At 45.6% G+C, this 19,195-nt stretch overlaps 1 protein-coding gene and 1 pseudogene across 2 annotated transcripts; both read left to right on the top strand.

The window, feature by feature from the left end:
• Positions 1–2,330: 2,330 nt before the first annotated feature.
• Positions 2,331–2,675, top strand: LOC124686001 (annotated as a pseudogene).
• A 428-nt stretch (positions 2,676–3,103) lies between these two features.
• Positions 3,104–6,555, top strand: LOC124691330. Of its 2 annotated transcripts, none has more exons than XM_047224608.1 (4): positions 3,104–3,135; positions 4,951–5,111; positions 5,646–5,770; positions 6,175–6,555. In XM_047224608.1, the coding sequence occupies exons 1-4, from the start codon at positions 3,125–3,127 to the stop codon at positions 6,229–6,231; spliced, it is 354 nt and encodes a 117-aa protein (XP_047080564.1). In that variant the 5' UTR covers positions 3,104–3,124; the 3' UTR covers positions 6,232–6,555. The 2 variants fall into 2 exon arrangements, with proteins under 2 accessions (XP_047080564.1, XP_047080567.1); XM_047224611.1 differs by lacking the exon at positions 3,104–3,135 and adding an exon at positions 4,419–4,615.
• The last annotated feature ends 12,640 nt before the right edge of the window (positions 6,556–19,195 follow it).

Raw genomic sequence — 19,195 nt, 5'->3', positions numbered from 1 at the left:
CCAGTATTACCAATATGTTTGGTAACTGGCTAAATGGAGTTGATAGACAATCAAAGGCTTTCATCCGTATTGGGGTTTCTCGCCTTATGCTGGTCTATCCGGAGGACAAGGAATGATATTATTTTTAACAAGAAACTTTCTTTTCACTTTTTGCAGGTTATCCATATGGTGTCACACTGGGTCCGAGTTGTGGGCTCTTCCGTCACCGGAGGGACAGCGGGATGCTATGGCTACTTGGATGCACACGGCTCCGGATGGTCGCTCAGGATATCTTGTGCCGAGCTGGTCTGGCGGCACAATAGACGGATACAATGATGTGTAGTCCGTTTCTACTAGTTGTCTTTCGCTGGTTGATTCTTGTATCAATTCTAGGCGATGCCTAAGATTTCTTAAATTTTGTAACTTTACTTTATCAATAAAAGGCCGTGTGCATCATCATGATGCAGAAGCCGGGGTTCCATTCCCCATTTCGAAAAAAAAAAAACACGATAGGCACAACAATGTGAAGTGGAGTTTACTCAAATTCCACTTTTACCCGGAGTATTGGCATGCCAGTGAGGAAGGAGAGCCCAGTACATGTGAGGTTACCTTCCTTCCCATCTGTCTGAATTACATAGCACCCTACATGCAGACCACCTCGTAAAGTGTCATCTGCAGGTTACACATGTTGATCAGTCCTGACAGAATGCACATACATGCATGTAGTCTACTCTGCACATTGTAATATTAGTATTACCAATGATAGTGGCCAGAAATTCCTTTGACTCATCAAAGGATCCTGCACATTGGAGAAGACACGTCGTTATATATTCACTGGCACACCCATAGTTCAAGCCGAATTCACAACCTGCACATTTTAAGTTCTGTTCTTTTAACAAGATCACATTAATCATACCAAAAGTTGACGACTTGAGGCGTCTAATATAACGTCGGCTGCAAAAAGCAAAGGTATACAAGATTATGTATAAAATAAATTAAACAGAGGGAATCGAGCTTGATCCATCCATCTAAAGATGATTAATTGTGTTATACCTCCTCCTGACAACCCTGGCGACATTAGCTGATTTTACCCGGACCGTCCCTTGTTTCTTCATGTGTGGCCTCCGACTCAAACTATATATTGATGGATGTGAAAATAAATTAATCACAGTAGATATTGTAATTGTAATGAATTTTTGGTGGGTTCCGAGATAGTGTTTAAAATTTTTTCGGACCACATTCATGAAAAATTAAAGTGAATTTCAAATTTGGCTACATTTATCTAAATTTTAGTAATTTGTACAATATAATTTCCAGAAATCCAAAAAACCGAGATTTCAGTTGGCCACGGATACTTTGTAAGCCAAAATTTAAAACCATATCACATTGACCACATGGCACACTAGTGACTAGGTCATCCAGATATGATCATATGAAGCAAGAATTGGATGGCTATGTCCATCAACCGATGCAAAGGCTGAGTACCATCCCTTTTTGGAACAGAAAAGTGTGGGTTGGGGCTGAAAATAATAATCTTGCAGCAAAATAAGAAGAAGAAATAGTTTGAAGGCCTTCAAGATTTGTTGGTTTTTTTCATACTTCATTTTATAATAGTTGAAGTCAGTTGGTGCCATGAACTATTTGTTACGATAAAAATATATGTCGTAATTGATTGCCAAAAAAATACTATCCCCTTCTTGAACAAAAAGAAAGGAAGTGGGGATTGGGCTTGTGATGTTACCCTAGACCAACGGGGAGTAGGTCACGCGGCGCCATGTAGTGAGCCGGCAACCTCACACTATGTCACGTATGCCAATTTACGGCACTTTGCTGCTGGCATTTTTCCAATGTGCCGTTAATGATAGGTTTAGGCGGCATATTTTAATTAGTGCCACTAATAGTTACCTAATTACCGGCGTTTTAAAAAAAATGCCACTAAAGCTGGGCAAGCACAGGCATAACTGAAAGTGCCGCTAAATTTTTGGTGATTAGCGGCATTCTCTGAAGTGCCGCCAAAGTTTTGGTGATTAACGGCAGTATCAAGTGCCGGCATAGCTAGGAATTAGCGGCAGTATCTAAAGTGCCGGCAAAGCTTAGATGATTAGCGGCACTTTGTTGGATGCCGCCAAAGTTCTATGTTAATTTATTGCAGAGTTTCAGAAAAGCCTTAACTGAGAAACACAGGGACCTTTCAGTAAATAGCCGAAAGAGCACAACCACCCATGTAAAAAAAACTACAGTCCCAGATCTCCGGCAAGCACAACCACCCATTCCATTCGATGGGGAACCCTAGCTCTCCTGGCGGCGGTGGCCTAGACCTCCACCTCGCGCACACGCACCAACCTAGCACGATGCGGGCGATCTCAGCGGCGGCGGGAGGCATGCTGCGGGCGCGTCCGCCGGCGGCGGCGCGCGTCCGCGGCGGGCACGGCGACGACGCGGGGCGGTGGACGACGCTGGGCCACGAGTTGCGGCCCAAGGGGTACCCGATGAACCGCACGCCGCCGCCGCCGGGGGAGTCACGCAAGTGGGAGGACTGGGAGCTGCCCTGCTACCTCACCTCCTTCCTCACCGTCGTCATCCTCGGCGTCGGGCTCAACGCCAAGCCAGATCTCACCATCGAGACCTAGGCGAGGGCGCTCGAGCGCCTCCAGCAGCAGGAGCTCACCGCGTCCGCCGACGCCCTCGCCGAGTGATCCGCGCGCGCCACAGGTCTGGGAAGGAAGGCGGCGTGCCCGCCCGCCCACCACCACCGCGGGTCCTCAGCTGACCGCATCATGATCGCCGCCCCCATCCTCTGCGCCACCTCTCCGCCCTCGCCGCCCTCTCCCTCCGCGCCGCCGCCGACCTGCCCCCGGACTTCGCCGCCCCCGAGATCGACGAGGACGACGACGACGAGGGGTACGCCACGGCCGCGTCCAGGGGCGGGAGCAGCACCGCCGCCTGGAAGGAGGAGATGGAGGGGCTCGAGGAGGACGCCTACGGGGACGCCGGCCCGCCCAGCCCCAGCAGCAGCGGCTACGCTGGCGAGCGGGGCAGCAGCCTCGCCTCCAGCAGTCCAGCGGCGGCGGCGGCATCGAGGAGGAGGACACCGCCACCCCGCCCCACGCGCCCGGCTCCGAGGACTGGGCGCGCGGCAAGAAGCATGCCGACGAGGTCCTCGCTATCAAATTCGCTCCCTCTTTTGTTATGTTATTATTACAGCCGCACCATTGTTTTCTGTCGTGTGCCTGCTTCGTTTGTCTATCTACGGAATAATTCACCGCTCAGTTCATCCGTCGCCAGGTCGTTACTGTTGACATCATCAAGTAACTTTAGTTCTGAATCCTAATGCATATTCATGCTCACTGCTCCCAATCTGCTTCGACCATCTATATATGCCCTCTGACATAGTGACATTATCTATCTATCAAGTGGCATGTAGCGTTTTTTTAATTAGGGGAAAATATGTTGCTGACATTCACCCATAGCCGCTTCCAGCATGCAGGCTGGAACCGAGCCTTGCAACACCCCATAACTCTCTGCTCTACTACTAATCTGAGCAATGTCATGCGCTATTGTGATCTCGGATGACTATTAGTTAGTTGTGATTAGAAAATATGGAAAGAAAATCTGTGGTCAACCTAGGTTGTATTACCATATATATACATTCTAAAATACAACACTATTTTTCTGCCAAGAAGGTCATTCCTGGACATGACCAGACAACCTCTTATGTTAAGTAAACCTGAACCTATCCAGAAAATTCCTGGTCACCACTACAATATTTTGTCAAGCAGGATTCATTTTTTTTTACATCATGTATGCTTTCTATCATGTGTTTCCCTACTTACGTAATTACGTTATAAGACGCACGCCATGGCGATCCCCAGCAGTGACGTGCAAATATATCTGTAGGCAATCACAGACACATCATCTTGTTGCAAAGACGATCTCCATGTATATATGCATTCTTGGTTCATTTTCTGCTCAAGGGCTCGTCTAATTTTGATTTTTATTAGAAGCTCTGATTTCCAAAATGCTCCAGTCAGCTAACTGCTGGAACAAATGCATTTAATCATTGTTCTAAAATCAAACTGTTCCCAGTTGTAGGTGATGTCACTTTAATTCTTTAGTCCATTTTCATCATATGTTACTGTAAAATGGTTGTTGCTACCCTTGGATATTGAGCTAGTATCCGAAGTATTTGTTCTGTACTCTGTGTCTCTGTTTGCATTCTTTTGAAGGAAAATATTTAAGCAGCCCTACCTACTGGTTCCTCTGTCTTTCTTATCTTTTGAAACTTGAATAATCTGTACTTGTCATTTGAGTAGGACACTACCTATTTGACCGACGTCCACAAGTTCTGAAACAGATTTGTTTTTTTAATTCCTAAACCAACTTAGCTGGAGTGCCTGAACCTGTATTTGCTTGGACATAAATATCAACATGGTGAATGGACGTTAATACTGCTTAATCACGTATTGAATTGGGGTCAATACATATCGGAAAGGTATCACCAATTGTTTTAAGTGGTTTATGTTCCGATACGTTGCCAATACATATTGAAGGGATATCAGGGAGGCATTGGTATCGGATACTGTATCCGACACGCACACGAGCATCAGGCTAGGCATCCATGCTGCAGAGGTCACGAGTGAGTCACTGCGTTGCGAGTTTCTGATTTTGAATTAAGTAGGGTTATTGCTTCTATGTTTGCTTGTGTCAGTGTAATCTTAGTTCTATGCTATAAAAAACATAACGTTCATGACCGATGGGTATTTCATAGAACGTAAGGCAATGCTTTACTTTGGTATGATATAATTGTGATAGAGCACAGTATTTTTTTTGTCTCATCACAAATTATCAGTAGAGTTAATTCCTTCTGAATGTTTGCACGTGCTTGCTAAAGAAAATACAGTTTACATGAGTACTGTTTTTGGATTACACACACGACATTATCTTGAAATGCTTTCATCTCCTTTCGAATAGGATGGCCCATCCTGGAGGACCACTAACTACAAACAAGGCTGCCGCGTTAGCGAAGTTCCTCGAGAGAAAACTTCAGCAACCTGATGGGTTGGAGTCTCTGAATCCTGATCTTGTAAATTTGGCTGTGAAAAATGCGAAGGAAACTATTAAGGCTAGCAAGGGTACGAGTTGTCACTTCACCCATCTGTAGTCCTTGAAATGCATGTACCGCATGAGTTTTATCATTTATGAAAGCTTCTTTAGCAACGAAATGAGTAGTGATATAGATTTCCTTATAGGTGCCATTTGGTATTTCTATTTTATACCATTTCATTTCTGAAGTCTTGCCTGTTTTTGCCATATAACATGTGAAAAAATTCGAAGGATAGTGCCATCCGTTTTAGGACCATGCAGTTTCTAGCTATAGATTGATTGAGGCACTAATGATAACTTTAGTAGTGGATTTTTTGTATGCTGGTTGATTCTACTCATTCCATTAATGTCTGGGCTTTGCCTGATTACTGAACTAGCTATAGATATATTTTTGTGGTTGAGCTTTGCTGCTGTTTTTGTTATTGTTGATGTTGACAATTTTACTCTTTATATATCTTTGAACTAGCAGATTCGACCTACATCCCCATCCCCTAGAAACCTATTTTTACCTACATCTCTTCCGGACCAGACCAAATTTGACCTACATTGTCCTGCCAATGTAGGTGAGTCATCAACTTCTGGGAGAGTAGTACGGCATGTTCCATCATTTGAGGATTCCTCCGAGGTTTCGATCAAGAGGAGCGAGAGGAAGGCAAAGAAGAAAAAGAAGAACAAGAGAAAAACAAAGGTAATACTATCTTAGTAGTATTACTTGAAACATAGGTAATACTATAGTGTAGTGGATGCCTTGGTTCCGTTTGTCCTTTTCCAAAGGAATTATTGGGTAAGATACTAGATAATATGACAGAAATGCGTTCAACAATCCTCATCCCTAAAAGTTTTTAAAAACTAAAGCCGTTATGCAATCTAGGCACGAGTCACCTTTGTTCACGAGCATAAAACCTGATATTAATGGTCCATGATCTCCTTGCAGTGTTTTTACATGATATATTTATGTTACCTAAATTGTGTTTCAACATCTTCGTCTACCACCCATATGGAATATCCATGTTTTTTTCTAGTCGTCACACGGACCATACTCGTACTACGAGATAGGCCTTCCTATATCTGATGAATGATTTCCTCATGCAGGCTGCCAAAGAGTCCAAGCTCAACAAAACATCAAAGAAGAAAAAGTTATCACTATGATTCTCGAATCTTGCTGCATTAGGGAGCTAAAAGCAGGCAGTTGCCGATACCTTTTGCGTTTCTTATATCTCTTGATTCCGCAGAACCTCCTTCGGTACTGTAAACCTAGCTGTGATCCATATATCCTGAAGGGGGCCCCTCACAGTGAACAAGAACACTTGGGAGATCCCCAGGGGCAAAACAGAATTCAGTCGGTCTGGTCTAGCGGTCTGCTTTTGCCATTAGATTTACTCGCGAAAGTTCCATGTATTCTGCACTTTATTGCTGTTGCCAAATGCTATATATATACACTGAAGCGCAATGATGCAGAGATGTTCAACTTGATCATCAGCCTTCACGTGGTGTCTAAACCTAGATTGGTTGGAAATATTGGTTTTAAACATTGCTTGACTTCTTGAGTGCGATGTATGCTTGATTGTAGATTGCTTGAATGTTTGCAGGCAGTATCAACTTTAAAAATGCCTAAGAAAATAATCAGCGGCACCAGAATTAAAAGCCTGAAAAAGTAATTGTAGGCATCCTTTAAAAGTGCCGGCAAAAAGTTTAGATGGTATCCCTAGAAAAGTGCCAGTAAAAAGATTTCGTGACATTTTTCGAAAAGTGCCGGCAAAAAGATTCTATGGCATTTTCGGAAAGTGCCAGCAAAAAGATTCCATGGCATCTTTCAAAAGTGCCGGCAATACTAACTAGCGGCATTTTTGGAAGTGCCTTAAAATATAATTAACGACATTTTTCTAAAAATGCCGGCAAAGACCTACCTCGACTGGAATAAACGCAGCACTTTTTTTTGTGCCTTGAAAAATCTTTACTGGCACTTTTGGTGCCTTTGCCGGCACTTTTTTGTGCCGGCAATTTGGGTACCTGACGCAGTGTCAGCCTGCTCCTGTTCAGCTCGGGCGTCAGCCAAACCAGTCTGTCGAGAGTGTCCGCTGCATAGCTCCTCACCTGTTCCCAGTTCGTGCACGCCCTGACGTCGTCCAGGAAGAGGACGGAGCGGGCCATGACGGGGTCGACCACCCGGTTAGTGTAGGCGGCGGCGTGCCCGGCGTAGACGACGTCGCGCATCCACTCGTCCACCAGGATCGCGTCGAGCGCGGCCCGGTCGCCGGCCACGACGGCAGCGATGTGGCGGAGCATCAGGAGGAAGTTGCGGAAGACCTGGGCGCCGAAGCTCCTCGCGCAGGCCGGCAGGAAGCCGTCGAGGTAGCCCAGGGCGTCGTCCCACAGGCCCTCCGTCACGAGCAGCTTCGTGTGCTCAACGCTGAACTCATCGCGCGCCTGATACAACAGCCTATGTACATGGATCGATCGGCGGTGTTAATTGCCAATTAGCAAGTGTTGCAACAGGCTACATGGATATGTTGATTCCATCGCCACCAGCCTTGCGTTAGGTTTCAGACGTGTATGCTTAGTACTTACGCGTTGAAGGCGGCGTTGTAGCCATGGCACCGGAGGAAGGCGAGGAGTCGCGTGTGACGAAGCCGCGTCAAGCCCTGGTTGCCGGAGGCCATCACATAGGACGATTAAGATGATGATGGCTGATTTCAGTTTCAGCGGAGAGTCGTGGTCTATTCTATAAGGATTGGGGGAACATGTTTGTAATTGTGGGGCACAACCTCTTTGTGGGACCCACCTTACCCTAGAAACATCAAGTACCGGTGCCTCTTTTTTTTGGAGCAACCGCCTCCTTCACGGGAATCCGGTCCAAGGAGTAGTTCCTATCCCGATCCGGTTTAGTTCTCTGTAACCCTTCTGGTCTCGCTCTCACGCTCCAAACAGCTCTCCGGCCGTTCTAGTCAAGGGATCGGATAGGGTTTTAGAGGTTTCTTCACATTTTTGCCATGGGTGCGCGATCTTGGTCGAGCTCAACCAATTAAACAGCATGATCAGGCAATAAAAATCGGAGGCCCTGGATGCTTTGCTCAAACGATTAGGGATCGAAGAGGACAAAACAAGAATCTGATGTGTCGAAAGAAGGGATGAAGTGGATGGCGCTTTGCAGGTTCCACAGGACGAACTTTTTCAACCCACAGATGTTTGAGCAACATATGCAAGTAGCTTGGAGTCTAGCGAAGGCGATGAAGATCACTCCTTTAAAAGATAATTTATTTTCAATCCAATGTCTCTGCTTGGATGACTGGCTGAAGGTAGAAGAAGGTGGCCTTGGTTATTTTGTCAGAACACTATTAGCATCGAGCCATATGATGGCCTTTCGTCCCCTGACCATGTTGATCTAAATTCGTTTGCAGCTTTCATATAAACCATAAGCTCCCAATTTTTTATAGAGAGAAGGCGTCGTCAAGAACATCACCAAGAAAAAGGTGGGCAATGATCGATATTGAAACTGAAATCCGGGGGGTAACAACTTTATTCGGGTCAAAAGATTGATATTCGAAAGGTGTTAGCTCGGTTTGTGAAAACTTTTAGTGGTGCTTGCGGATTCCTTGGCCACACTCATCTCGATTGTGGATCGGGAGAACATGATGAGGATAGTTTGGAGTGGGGTGATTGATTAAAGGTGGATTGTTCGACATGGAACGACCGAGGTTTTGCTGGTTAGAGAGGTGGTGGTTGTGGAGGTCGAGGGATAGAGAAATTTGGTGGTGGACGTGCTCTTGAACCTACAGGTAGTGGTCGTACATGCCCTACAAGTTAGTGTTAAAACACGCTCCCGTACTTTGAAGGGGAAGGGTGGTCGAATGATTTGAAGGATATGGGTACTAGCCCTATCAAAAAGGGAAAACACACAAATAGACCTTGATTGGGTGGATAAATCTGAAAGTAGTGCTAATAAACGACTAGTAATGGAGCAGGAAACAAATGATACATGTCATGGTGTGGAGCATAAGGAGAATGGCAAAAATGGTCCCACTAAATGATCATGGATGAAAATATACCGCCTGCTGGTGTGGCTCATGATAACTCGGAGAAGGATTGGACAAAGCGCTCAAAGAATACTTGAGATGACTACCCTTCAAATGAATCGGCGGGCTCCTTCGAAAGGTCCATCCAGCCGCAATGAAACTTCTAGATTTGAACTGGGTTTGGGAAACGCCCCGATAGTTCGACCGCTTTTGAATATTCAAAGGTTTTATGATCACGTTTTTTGTCGGAGACATGTCTAGAAGACTATTCAACTAATTTTTTTTACGTAGAAGGTTACAGATGGACTCAAATAGTGAATCCAAGTGATGGAAGAAGTGGGCAAGTTATTATGTTTTGGAAGAAAGAAAAAGTGATTCAACGACTCTTCTCGACTCTTAAATACATTGATGCTCGGGTGGAAGAGAGCCTTGGGAAAAATCTGGAGATTAACTAGCATTTATGGAGAACCTCGATGGAAATGGGATAAGCTCGGAGAATTAAATGATAACCATGATCTGACATGGGTTATCTAATTTGGTGACTTCAATGAGATACTCTACTCGCATGAGAAAGAAGGGGTAATCCTAGAGGCATTTCGAGATGCCCTAACATACTGTGAGGGAACGGTTGGATCGGGCGGTGGCTAAGGAGGCCTGGAATGCAATGAAATCCCACCACTGGATCGTTGTTTGACACCGAGGGGGTTTGAAGTTAAATATTTTTTAGAGAAAGGCTTCAACGACATGGTTCAACATGCATGGGAGGTGGCAGCTGCAGCCAATCCAACATGCTGGTGTACTAGACAAACTAGGGCACATGGATATTGCCCTGAATCCATGGGACCCATCGTGCGGTGACCCAACACACCATTGCATGTTGTATTGCACAAGTGAAAGACCGATGCCACCTAGAAGGGGGAGGGTGAATAGGCGGTTTCAAAATCTTCTATGATGGGGCTTGAACAAGTGCGGAATATACTTGCCAAGCACAAAGCCTATAAACTAGGGTTTGCCTACTTGCACCAACAATCTGTGCTAAGAAACATAAGCAACAAGGTGATAGCAAGATATAGAACATCAAGAACGAAGGCTATCACAAAGTAAATTTCATAAATAAATGAGCTTGGGATGAGAAGTAACCGACGAACACGGAGATGACGATGTATTCCGAAGTTCAGACCCTTGCGGGTGCTAATCTCCGTTGGAGCTGTTTGGAGGCACAAGGCACTCCAAATGCCACGATGGCGCATCGTATTATCCTCGAGCCTTTCGACCAAAATGGAAGGTCACCAAACCCGTACAATCTTTGGGCGATCTCCCAAGTATCAAGCTTGAGGCAAACTCCACAACAGTTGGGGGCTCTCAAGAACACCGCCAGAAAGGCTACAAGAATACAAAGGCTAAAAGGTCACAACAGGCTACAAGGACACAAAAGCTGGGTTCCAAGAACACAAGAGGAAACACTCACGAACTCTCACCATACCAAATCTTCGTAGGTAACTCAAAACGATGCACCTAATGCAATGGTAAAAACACCACTAAGATGCTCAATTCCTTCACTCCTAAAGTTCAACAAAGCTACAAAAGCTATTGGGGGAATAAGAGAGGAAGAACAAAAATAAGAAGGAACACCAAATTTCTCCAAGATCTAGATCTAGTGACCCCCCCCCACACACACACACGCAAAGAGAGGGATTTGATTGGTGGAGTAGTCACAAGTAGGGAAAAGCCTACCAGTCGCGTGCCATGTTTGGCTACCAGTCGCGGGCCCGGCTCGCCACTGGTACCTCTCCAGTGGTAAGGTCCTACTAATCGCGTGCGTACCCGACACGCGTCTAATATGTCAGGTACTAGTCACGTGCGCACCCGATACGCTGCTAATAAGTAACTAGTCGTGTGCTCTCGTCCGGTCTGCTACCAGTATTTTTTTGGCTATTTTAGAGAAAGCTGGGACCAGTGCCCAGCTGTCCAGGTGTTTTTTCATAAAACACCCTAAAAACGAAAACAAAGCAATCGAGTCCATGTCGCCTCTTTGTGGCGTTTACGAGATCTGGTCGCCAGCGTAGGGTATCGGAGGTGGTCGCCGTTGTCTGAGGTGGCATAGCATGGCGTCGGAGGTAGGCATCGGAGGTGGTCTCCGTCGTCTGAGAGGAGCAGGTACCGACGGTGGCGGATCGGTGGCGGAGCAGGGCGCCCGAGGTGGGCATCAGAGGTGGTCGCCGCTGTCTGAGAGGAGCAGGTCGTCGACGGTGGCGGAGCGGTGGCAGAGCAGGGCGTCGGAGAGGAGGTTTTCGTTGTTCGTTGCCGGAGAGGAGGTGATCGCCGGAGGTGGTGGTCATCTTTGGGTAGAGGAGGAGGGAACGAATGGGAATAGGAGGAGAGAAAGAAGTGGAAGAGGAGGAGGGGAGAAGGTGGAGGAGAGGAGGAGGAAAAGAATGGGAAGAGAAGGAGGGATAAAGTGGAGAAGGTGGAGAGAGGGAATTTTTTTGAAATTTTTCATGGAAATCTAAAACCTGAAAAAACTCTGTTTTTTATATTTTTTGGGAATCTAAAAAATCTATAAACGCTCGGAGGGAGTTGAAATCGGATGTAAAATTTTACGTCGATACATTTTCATATATTAAAGATTTTCATCGGAGGTTATATGCAACCAGAAAAGCCATTTTACCGAAACATGATGCCACTTTGCATACTATATCAAAATTCATGTTTGCTAAAAAAATTTAAAACTAGATTACCTAACACATGGCCATCTCAAATGATTTTATTGTTTGAATTTCATATAATTTTCTATATTTCTTTTGAAAACTGAAAATGCAATATCGATCGAGGGGGGGATAAATCCTGAGATTACTAGCAGGGTACCCAAAATAGGGCACGTTACCACCAAGTTGATAGTAGCAGCGTACCCAAAATAAGGAACACGGCTAGTATTTTGCTTGACTTGCGCCTGTCAGCCTAATATATTGACAGTGGACGGACAAAGGCACACGCGACCGGCATGGAGATAGCAGTCGTGTGCCCCCGTGGACGCGCGCTGCGGGTATTTTCTGGACCCGAGTACAGTTGGGTCCTACATACTAGTCGCGTGTGCTACCCTCCGCTACGCTGCTATTACACGCGTACCAATCGCGTGCGTATTTTTGACACGCGGTTACTAATATCGGTCGCGTGTGTTTAGACGTGTGTGCTGCCAATGAGCGTTTTCCTATAGCATTTTCCCTACTAGTAAGTAGATTTAGGTCTCCTCTCTTTTTTCCCTAAACAAGAATCAAAATTATTGGAGGACTCAAGAGGAAGAGGAAGAGGAGGCTCTTCAAAGTTAATAACGAAGGAGAGAGAATGGGGGAGAAAAAGCTAACTCAGGCTAGGGAAGAAGACCCCCTTATAGGGGCCCTCAAATCCAATGAGAGAGGATGCCAGGAGTACGAGTACGATAAGGACAGCGACAAGACTAGCAGGCAGGCCATCGTGCTACTCTACGTACACCTATCGATAGACTCCTGTAGAGCAATAATGCTACTATTTGTACTATAATGGAGCTCTTCAAAGTTAATAATGAAGGAGAGAGAATGGGAAAAGAGCTAACTCAGGCTGGGAAGAAGACCCCCTTTATAGGGGCCCTCAAATCCTATGAGAGAGAATGCCACGAGTACGATCAGAACATCGACAAGACTAGCAGGCAGGCCATCGTGCTACTCTACGTACAGCTATTGATAGGCTCATGTAGAGCAATAGTGCTACTGTGTGTACAGTTAATAAGACCTCAATAGTCAAATCCAACAGTGCATGTGGGCTCCATATGTTCCCTGGGTGGCCAACCCATATAAGGCACACCAGCTCGGGGGAGCCCTCAGGCTCATTCTCTCTCAGCTCACGAGCTCCCTCTCAGCTCTCAGTAGTTCTTCCTCCTCATGATAAACAGCTCAAGGAGCAACTCTGTACCACTCATATGTATTCATATAAATTAGACATACATGAGTAGGAGTTTTACCTCCACGGCGAGGGTCCTAAACCTGGGTACATCACCGTGTGATGTGTACCAATCCTGCTCCAAATACCGTCGAGACATGCCTCACATCTCCTATACTCAAGCCACCCCAGACATCTGCCGTGATCAAAACCAGTGCACGTCCGGCTGGCTGCGGCCGCGGCCGATCCTCTCCGTCTTCTTCGCCAACACGAACAAACTTGGAGGCTTGGCCGCCTACAGCAGCGCCTCGTGCACGTGAACCCAAGCAGCAACTCAAGCACGACCGCGAGAATGCATGGGAGCGGTGGCTCGGCCTCGTCCTCCTTGGCGCGCCCTTGTGCCGCCCATGCCGTCCGCACCGCCGCCGCGCCATCTCCCTCGTCCGCTCGCCGCCGGCCGGCCTCCTGCTGTGCCGCGCGTCTACCTCGACCTTGCTTCCCTGCGCGCGTCTGTCCGCGCCTCACTTGCCGCCAGCAGCATACGCGCGGACGAGCAGCGCATCAGCGCACGAGCCGCAGCAAGCTAGCTGAGCATGCGTGAGTAGACAAACAGCAGGCAGCTGTGCCGCACGGCGGCGGCAGCAGCAAAACAGCTAGCAACTATAGCAGATTAGCGGCAGCGTACGCGCGCGCGTACAAGCCAAGCAGAGCAGCAGGCTAGCGTGCATGCACGAGCGGCAGCTAGCGCGAGAGCGGGCCGCATGCGCCCGTGTCTGCGGCAGCAAAAGGGCAACAGCACATCTCCTCGTCGCCCCGGCCGGCTCGCCGTCCTCGTCGGGTCAATAGCTCCTATGCGGCATCGTGGAAGAAACGCGTTCAGAATGCGACGTTGTTGGTGAAAATAGCTCTCGTGCGACAGCTAAGATGGCCCAAATAGCCTATGTGTGACAGTCGGCCCAGACACAGGTTAGTGGTAGTATTATGTGATCCTCGCGGGTCTCACAACTTATACACATCAGCCGAGGGGCCTCAAGCACGGGTCCCACAACTTATACACATCAGCCGAGGGGCCTCAAGCGCGGGACCCACCAGTTGTCCACGTCACGGCGTGGGACCCACAACTAACAACAGAAAACAGAGCCGCCACTCCCCGGAGCCATCCAACGCCACCATTCCGACCGTTGCCCGCACCTTCCACCCCTGTCCCCTCTTCTTCTCAGGCTCCGGTGACAAATCGCGGCGGCAGATGTCGAGTGCTTCATCCTCCCAATCCCGCTGGCCGCAATATGGTCCAGTGCCGATGACGAGGTGCCCGGATTGCCCCCGTACCGCACCCCTGAAGCGGCGTGTCACCAAGTCCGACACGCACGGCAATCTTGGGCGCGAGTATGTCAAGTGCGACAGCAAGCCAGAGCTGGGGAAGGTCAGATCTTGGTTATACCTCTCCCAATTTCATTTTGGTGTGTCCAATTTCTGCTTTTTGTGCCGATTTGGGAATTAGGGTTCATCGTTCTGATTTGGGAATTGGTTTCAGGATCTACACAGTTGCAAGCATTTTGAGTGGTTGGACGAGTACATCGATAGGATTCAAGGTCAAGGCGCATCCCTGGGACTGATCTTGGACAAATCTGTAGCTCCCACCACCGGCGGGCTTGCTTCAACTGTTGGGAATGGGGAAGAATTCAAGGCAGCTGAGTTGAATGAGCTGAAGCAGATGCACAAGCAGATAAAGAAACTCGTGGTTCTGAAGAAGCAGGATAATATGATGGCTGCATTCTTTTATCTTTGTGTAATTGCTCTTGGGATTGCTTATGTGCTGATCATTAGTCGATAGACGATGCAGTTAGATATGAATGACATGGCACATGGTCTTGTTTGATTTCCATCTAGATGACCGTCAAGAATGAGTTGCAATTTAGTTTTTGTGCAATGTTAATTACCGTTCAACGTGCACTGTTTTTGTGATAGAAGAACAAAGTGCATTGTTATGTAGCCTTCAATATAAGGCAATGAGCAAATTGTAGTATAAAGTTTTGTAAATAAAATGAGTAATATTCAAATTTGAGGACAGAAAATGAGAAGCAAAAGAAAAAAGTAAAAAAGAAATAGATGAAAAGAAGTGGAGGAAAAGAGAAGCGGCATGGGCCTGGCCCGGCCTGTTAAGCTAAATGTAAAGCGGGCTGCGTCTGTAAACGAAAAAAAGGGTTAGGATTGAGACCTAACCCTGTGGCCCGGCCTGTTAAGTTAAATGTAAAGCACGGCCTGGGTTTTTCATTTCATATCACTCTTTTCTCAGTTTTTGATGTTTAAGTGTTAGGATTGAGCAATGTGATGCACAAATGTTTTACCAAATGCATAAATGTTTGACCACATGGAAATTAAATAAAAATACTCATAAAACATGGAAATTAAATAGAATACATAAAGTGGGGCATATATGCCCAAGCAAGCACACGGTACAAACTCACACGATACAAATTCACACGATAAAAAACACACACAACGACAATAGATAATAAAAACTAGAAAACAATAAAAGAAGACACAACGCCGTCATCCTTGGATGCTCCTTGGCTAGTTCGCTTGGATCCTCCGGTGGTCACTCCTCCTCCTCGACGGTGGGCGGGTAGTAGAAGTTGTAGGGGAGGGAGTACATGTTCCCGAGAGAGGGGAAGATCGCATGAAAATTGGTGAAGATGTTGTAGGTTGTGAATGCGATGAACTCGCATCCACACCAAAACACCTTCCCAAGAAGGTAGAAAGCGTCATGGGGGTTGACGAAGCGGACGGTGAGGCCGATCTCGAGTTCACCATTGCCCCCGTCGAAGTACCCTTTGAGGTGGAACATGGGCGGCGCGCCGCGAGGGAGGTTGAGGTGGCGGTAGCCTTGCGAGAGGAAGCACTCCGCAAGTTCCCTACCAGTCCTCCACCTAGAAATGGTCCACACACGGAGTTGGTTCTCCACAATCACTCCCGCCGGGAACTCGCGCTCTCGGACGGTCGCAGGGAGACGCTAGGTTGGGTGGGTGAACGCCATGGGCTTGGTGATGGTGGCTAGGGCACGGATGGGACGGTTGCGGCTTGATAGAAGGAGAGTAGTGGTGAGTGGTGAAGAGGAAGGGGATGGGTGCCCTTAAATAGCCAGAGGAAGAATGGGAGTGGACGGGGGCATCGTGTGAAAGAGAAGGAGAAAGGGAGGGGGCGTGTGAGAAAATTAAATGGATGAGCATGACCCGTGGTCGTTTTCATGCCCGTGTTTGCTGAAACGATGGCACGTCTGCACTGCCCGCCAATGTGAGCTGCTCCATGGCTGAAAAGAGAGCACGCCGCCACCCGCACCGCGACACCCCACTGCGACACGGGCCTGAGACGTAATAAATAGCTACGGTACTATGCGGGCAGGGCTGAAAAAAGATGCCCTTCTGATTTGCTTGTGTATGTTTGTACATGACCGTTTGCACTTAAAGTAGAGTATTAAGAAAATGAATCGACTAAAATAAAATGAGTTTGTAAAATAGACACGAAAATGAGTTGATTTAAAGAAACTATGTTATGCTTGTATTTGGCAAACACACACGAAAAATGAGTTGAATAAAAGAAAATGAGATTTGTTATGCTTGGATTTGAGAAAGACACATGAAAATGTGTTGAAAAAATCAAAATGAGTTTTGGTATGTTTGGATTTAGCAATGACACGCAAGCATGATTTGATTTTCAATAAACTAAGTATGTTATTCTTGTATTTGGCAAAGACACACGAAAATGAGTTGAATAAATCAAAATGAGTATGTTATGTTTGGATTTGGCAATGACACACAAGCATGATTTGATTTTCAAGAAACTAAGTATGTTATTCTTGTATTTGGCAAAGGCACACGAAAATGAGTTGAATAAATCAAAATGAGTTTTTTTATGTTTGGATTTGGCAATGACACACAAGCATGATCTGATTTCAAGAAACTAAGTATGTTATATTTGTACTTGGCAAAGACACACGAAAATGAGTTAAATAAATCAAAACGAGTTTTGTTATGTTTGGATTTGGCAATTTCACACAAGCATGATTTGATTTTCAAGAAACTAAGTATGTTATGCTTGTATTTCAGAAAGACACATGAAAAAGAGTTGAATAAAACAAAATCAGTTTTGTTATGACAGACGATAATTAGTTGAATAAAATAAAGTAAGGTTTGTCACCATTGGTTTTACCGTTGCTCCCCTAGATGCCAATGACACACGACACACTGCCCGGCCTCGTATTTTATGGCCCCGTAGTTTATGTGTAGCTTTAAAAGGAGTGGCAAGGCTGAGAATAGGACGCTGCACTCTACAAGACAATAGCTCTGCTGCGACGCTGCATGGGGGATGCATGCCGACGTGGGCGTTACGCTCGATGGCTCGGTCGGGCGCGCGAGCTCTCCGAGAGGCGACACGATTCGGCCCAGCGGACAAAAGGATGTGAGCTCAGCCCAAAGGGAGAAAAGATGGCGGCCAATCAGATTCGAGAACTAGTCCTCCCACGGATCACGCTCGCCAGCCAGCGGAATCCTTCTAGAAGCATAGATCGGACGAATGCGGTTGATCCTCAGGGTTAGCTGACGGTCCAGATTGGCCGTTAGGGTTAGCTGGCCAGCAAATTTGAAATTAGGATAAAAAAATACAAAAAAAAATCAAAACAATATGAATCCTGCTCACATTGTCTTCTTATGTCATGTATCAACAACTAAAATTGGTAAACATGGTCTAGATACATTGTAACGAAAAAATCATGTGTACAATGTGATATCTTGAACTCTGCCGTACGAAGTCGAGGATTTGAGAGAATGGTTTGAACTTTGAATCATGGAATGGAACCAAAACTTGGAAATAGGTTCATTTTGGTTAAAGTAAGAAGGATCCATGCTTCATTTCTCAATTTTGTGTTTTGAACTTGTTCAAATGCTAGTCAAACCATAGCTTTGACCAGATTTGAAATGAGGATATAAAAAATTCAAAAAAATTCAAAAAAAATATGAAACCTGCTCACATTGTCTTCTTATGTCATGTAGCAACAACTCAAGTTGATAAACATGGTCTAGATACATTGTAACGAAAAAATCATGTGTACAATGTGATATCTTGAACTCTGCCGTACGAAGTCGAGGATTTGAGAGAAGTGTTTGAACTTTGAATCATGGAATGGAACCAAAAATTGGAAATAGGTTCATTTTGGTGTAAGTAAGAAGGATCCATGCTTCATTTCTCAATTTTGTATTTTGAACTTGTTCAAATGCTAGTCAAACCATAGCTTTGACCAGATTTCAAATGAGGATAGAAAATTCAAAAAAAATCAAAAAAGTATGAAACCTGCTCACATTGTCTTCTTATGTCATGTAGCAACAACTCAAGTTGATAAACATGGTCTAGATACATTGTAACGAAAAAATCATGTGTACAATGTGATATCTTGAACTCTGTCGTACGAAGTCGAGGATTTGAGAGAAGGGTTGAACTTTGAATCATGGAATGGAACCAAAACTTGGAAATAGGTTCGTTTTGGTGTAAGTAAGAAGGATCCATGCTTCATTTCTCAATTTTGTGTTTTGAACTTGTTCAAATGCTAGTCAAACCATAGCTTTGACCAGATTTGAAATGAGGATAAAAAATTCAAAAAAATTCAAAAAAAATATGAAACCTGCTCACATTGTCTTCTTATGTCATGTAGCAACAACTCAAGTAACATAAGATGATTTAGACAAGGTTGAAAAAAAAGTTGCTTAGAAATGGGGTCGTTTACCCTCACCCGGAGGCCGTTTTTGAACACATCTTTCATTAAACTGATGAAAATGAGTTTACTCCACAAAATTGTTCCAATTGATTAACAAGTAATAACAAACTAGTGCAGAACATTCAAATAGCATTGCAACATCAAAAAATGATGTCAACTTTCAAATTTGGTTCAAATTTGAAATTTATTCAAATTACAAATGATAAGTTTCCACATCATAGCACATAAGTTTAAAACCATTACATCAAACTATTTCTTCTGCTTCTTCCTACCACTTCTCATTGCATTACCATAGCATAGTTTGTTCATACTCCTGAACTTTTTGCCGCAACCACTAGGCCCCCTCATCTTTTGCACATCTGGCACAGGCACATCTGGCACAGGCACAAGCACATCAGCCACAGGCACAAGCACATCAGCA

This window comes from Lolium rigidum, chromosome 2, assembly GCF_022539505.1.
Source record: "Lolium rigidum isolate FL_2022 chromosome 2, APGP_CSIRO_Lrig_0.1, whole genome shotgun sequence".
Lineage (NCBI taxonomy): Eukaryota > Viridiplantae > Streptophyta > Magnoliopsida > Poales > Poaceae > Lolium > Lolium rigidum.
This window is presented reverse-complemented; position numbering and strand designations above follow the sequence as displayed.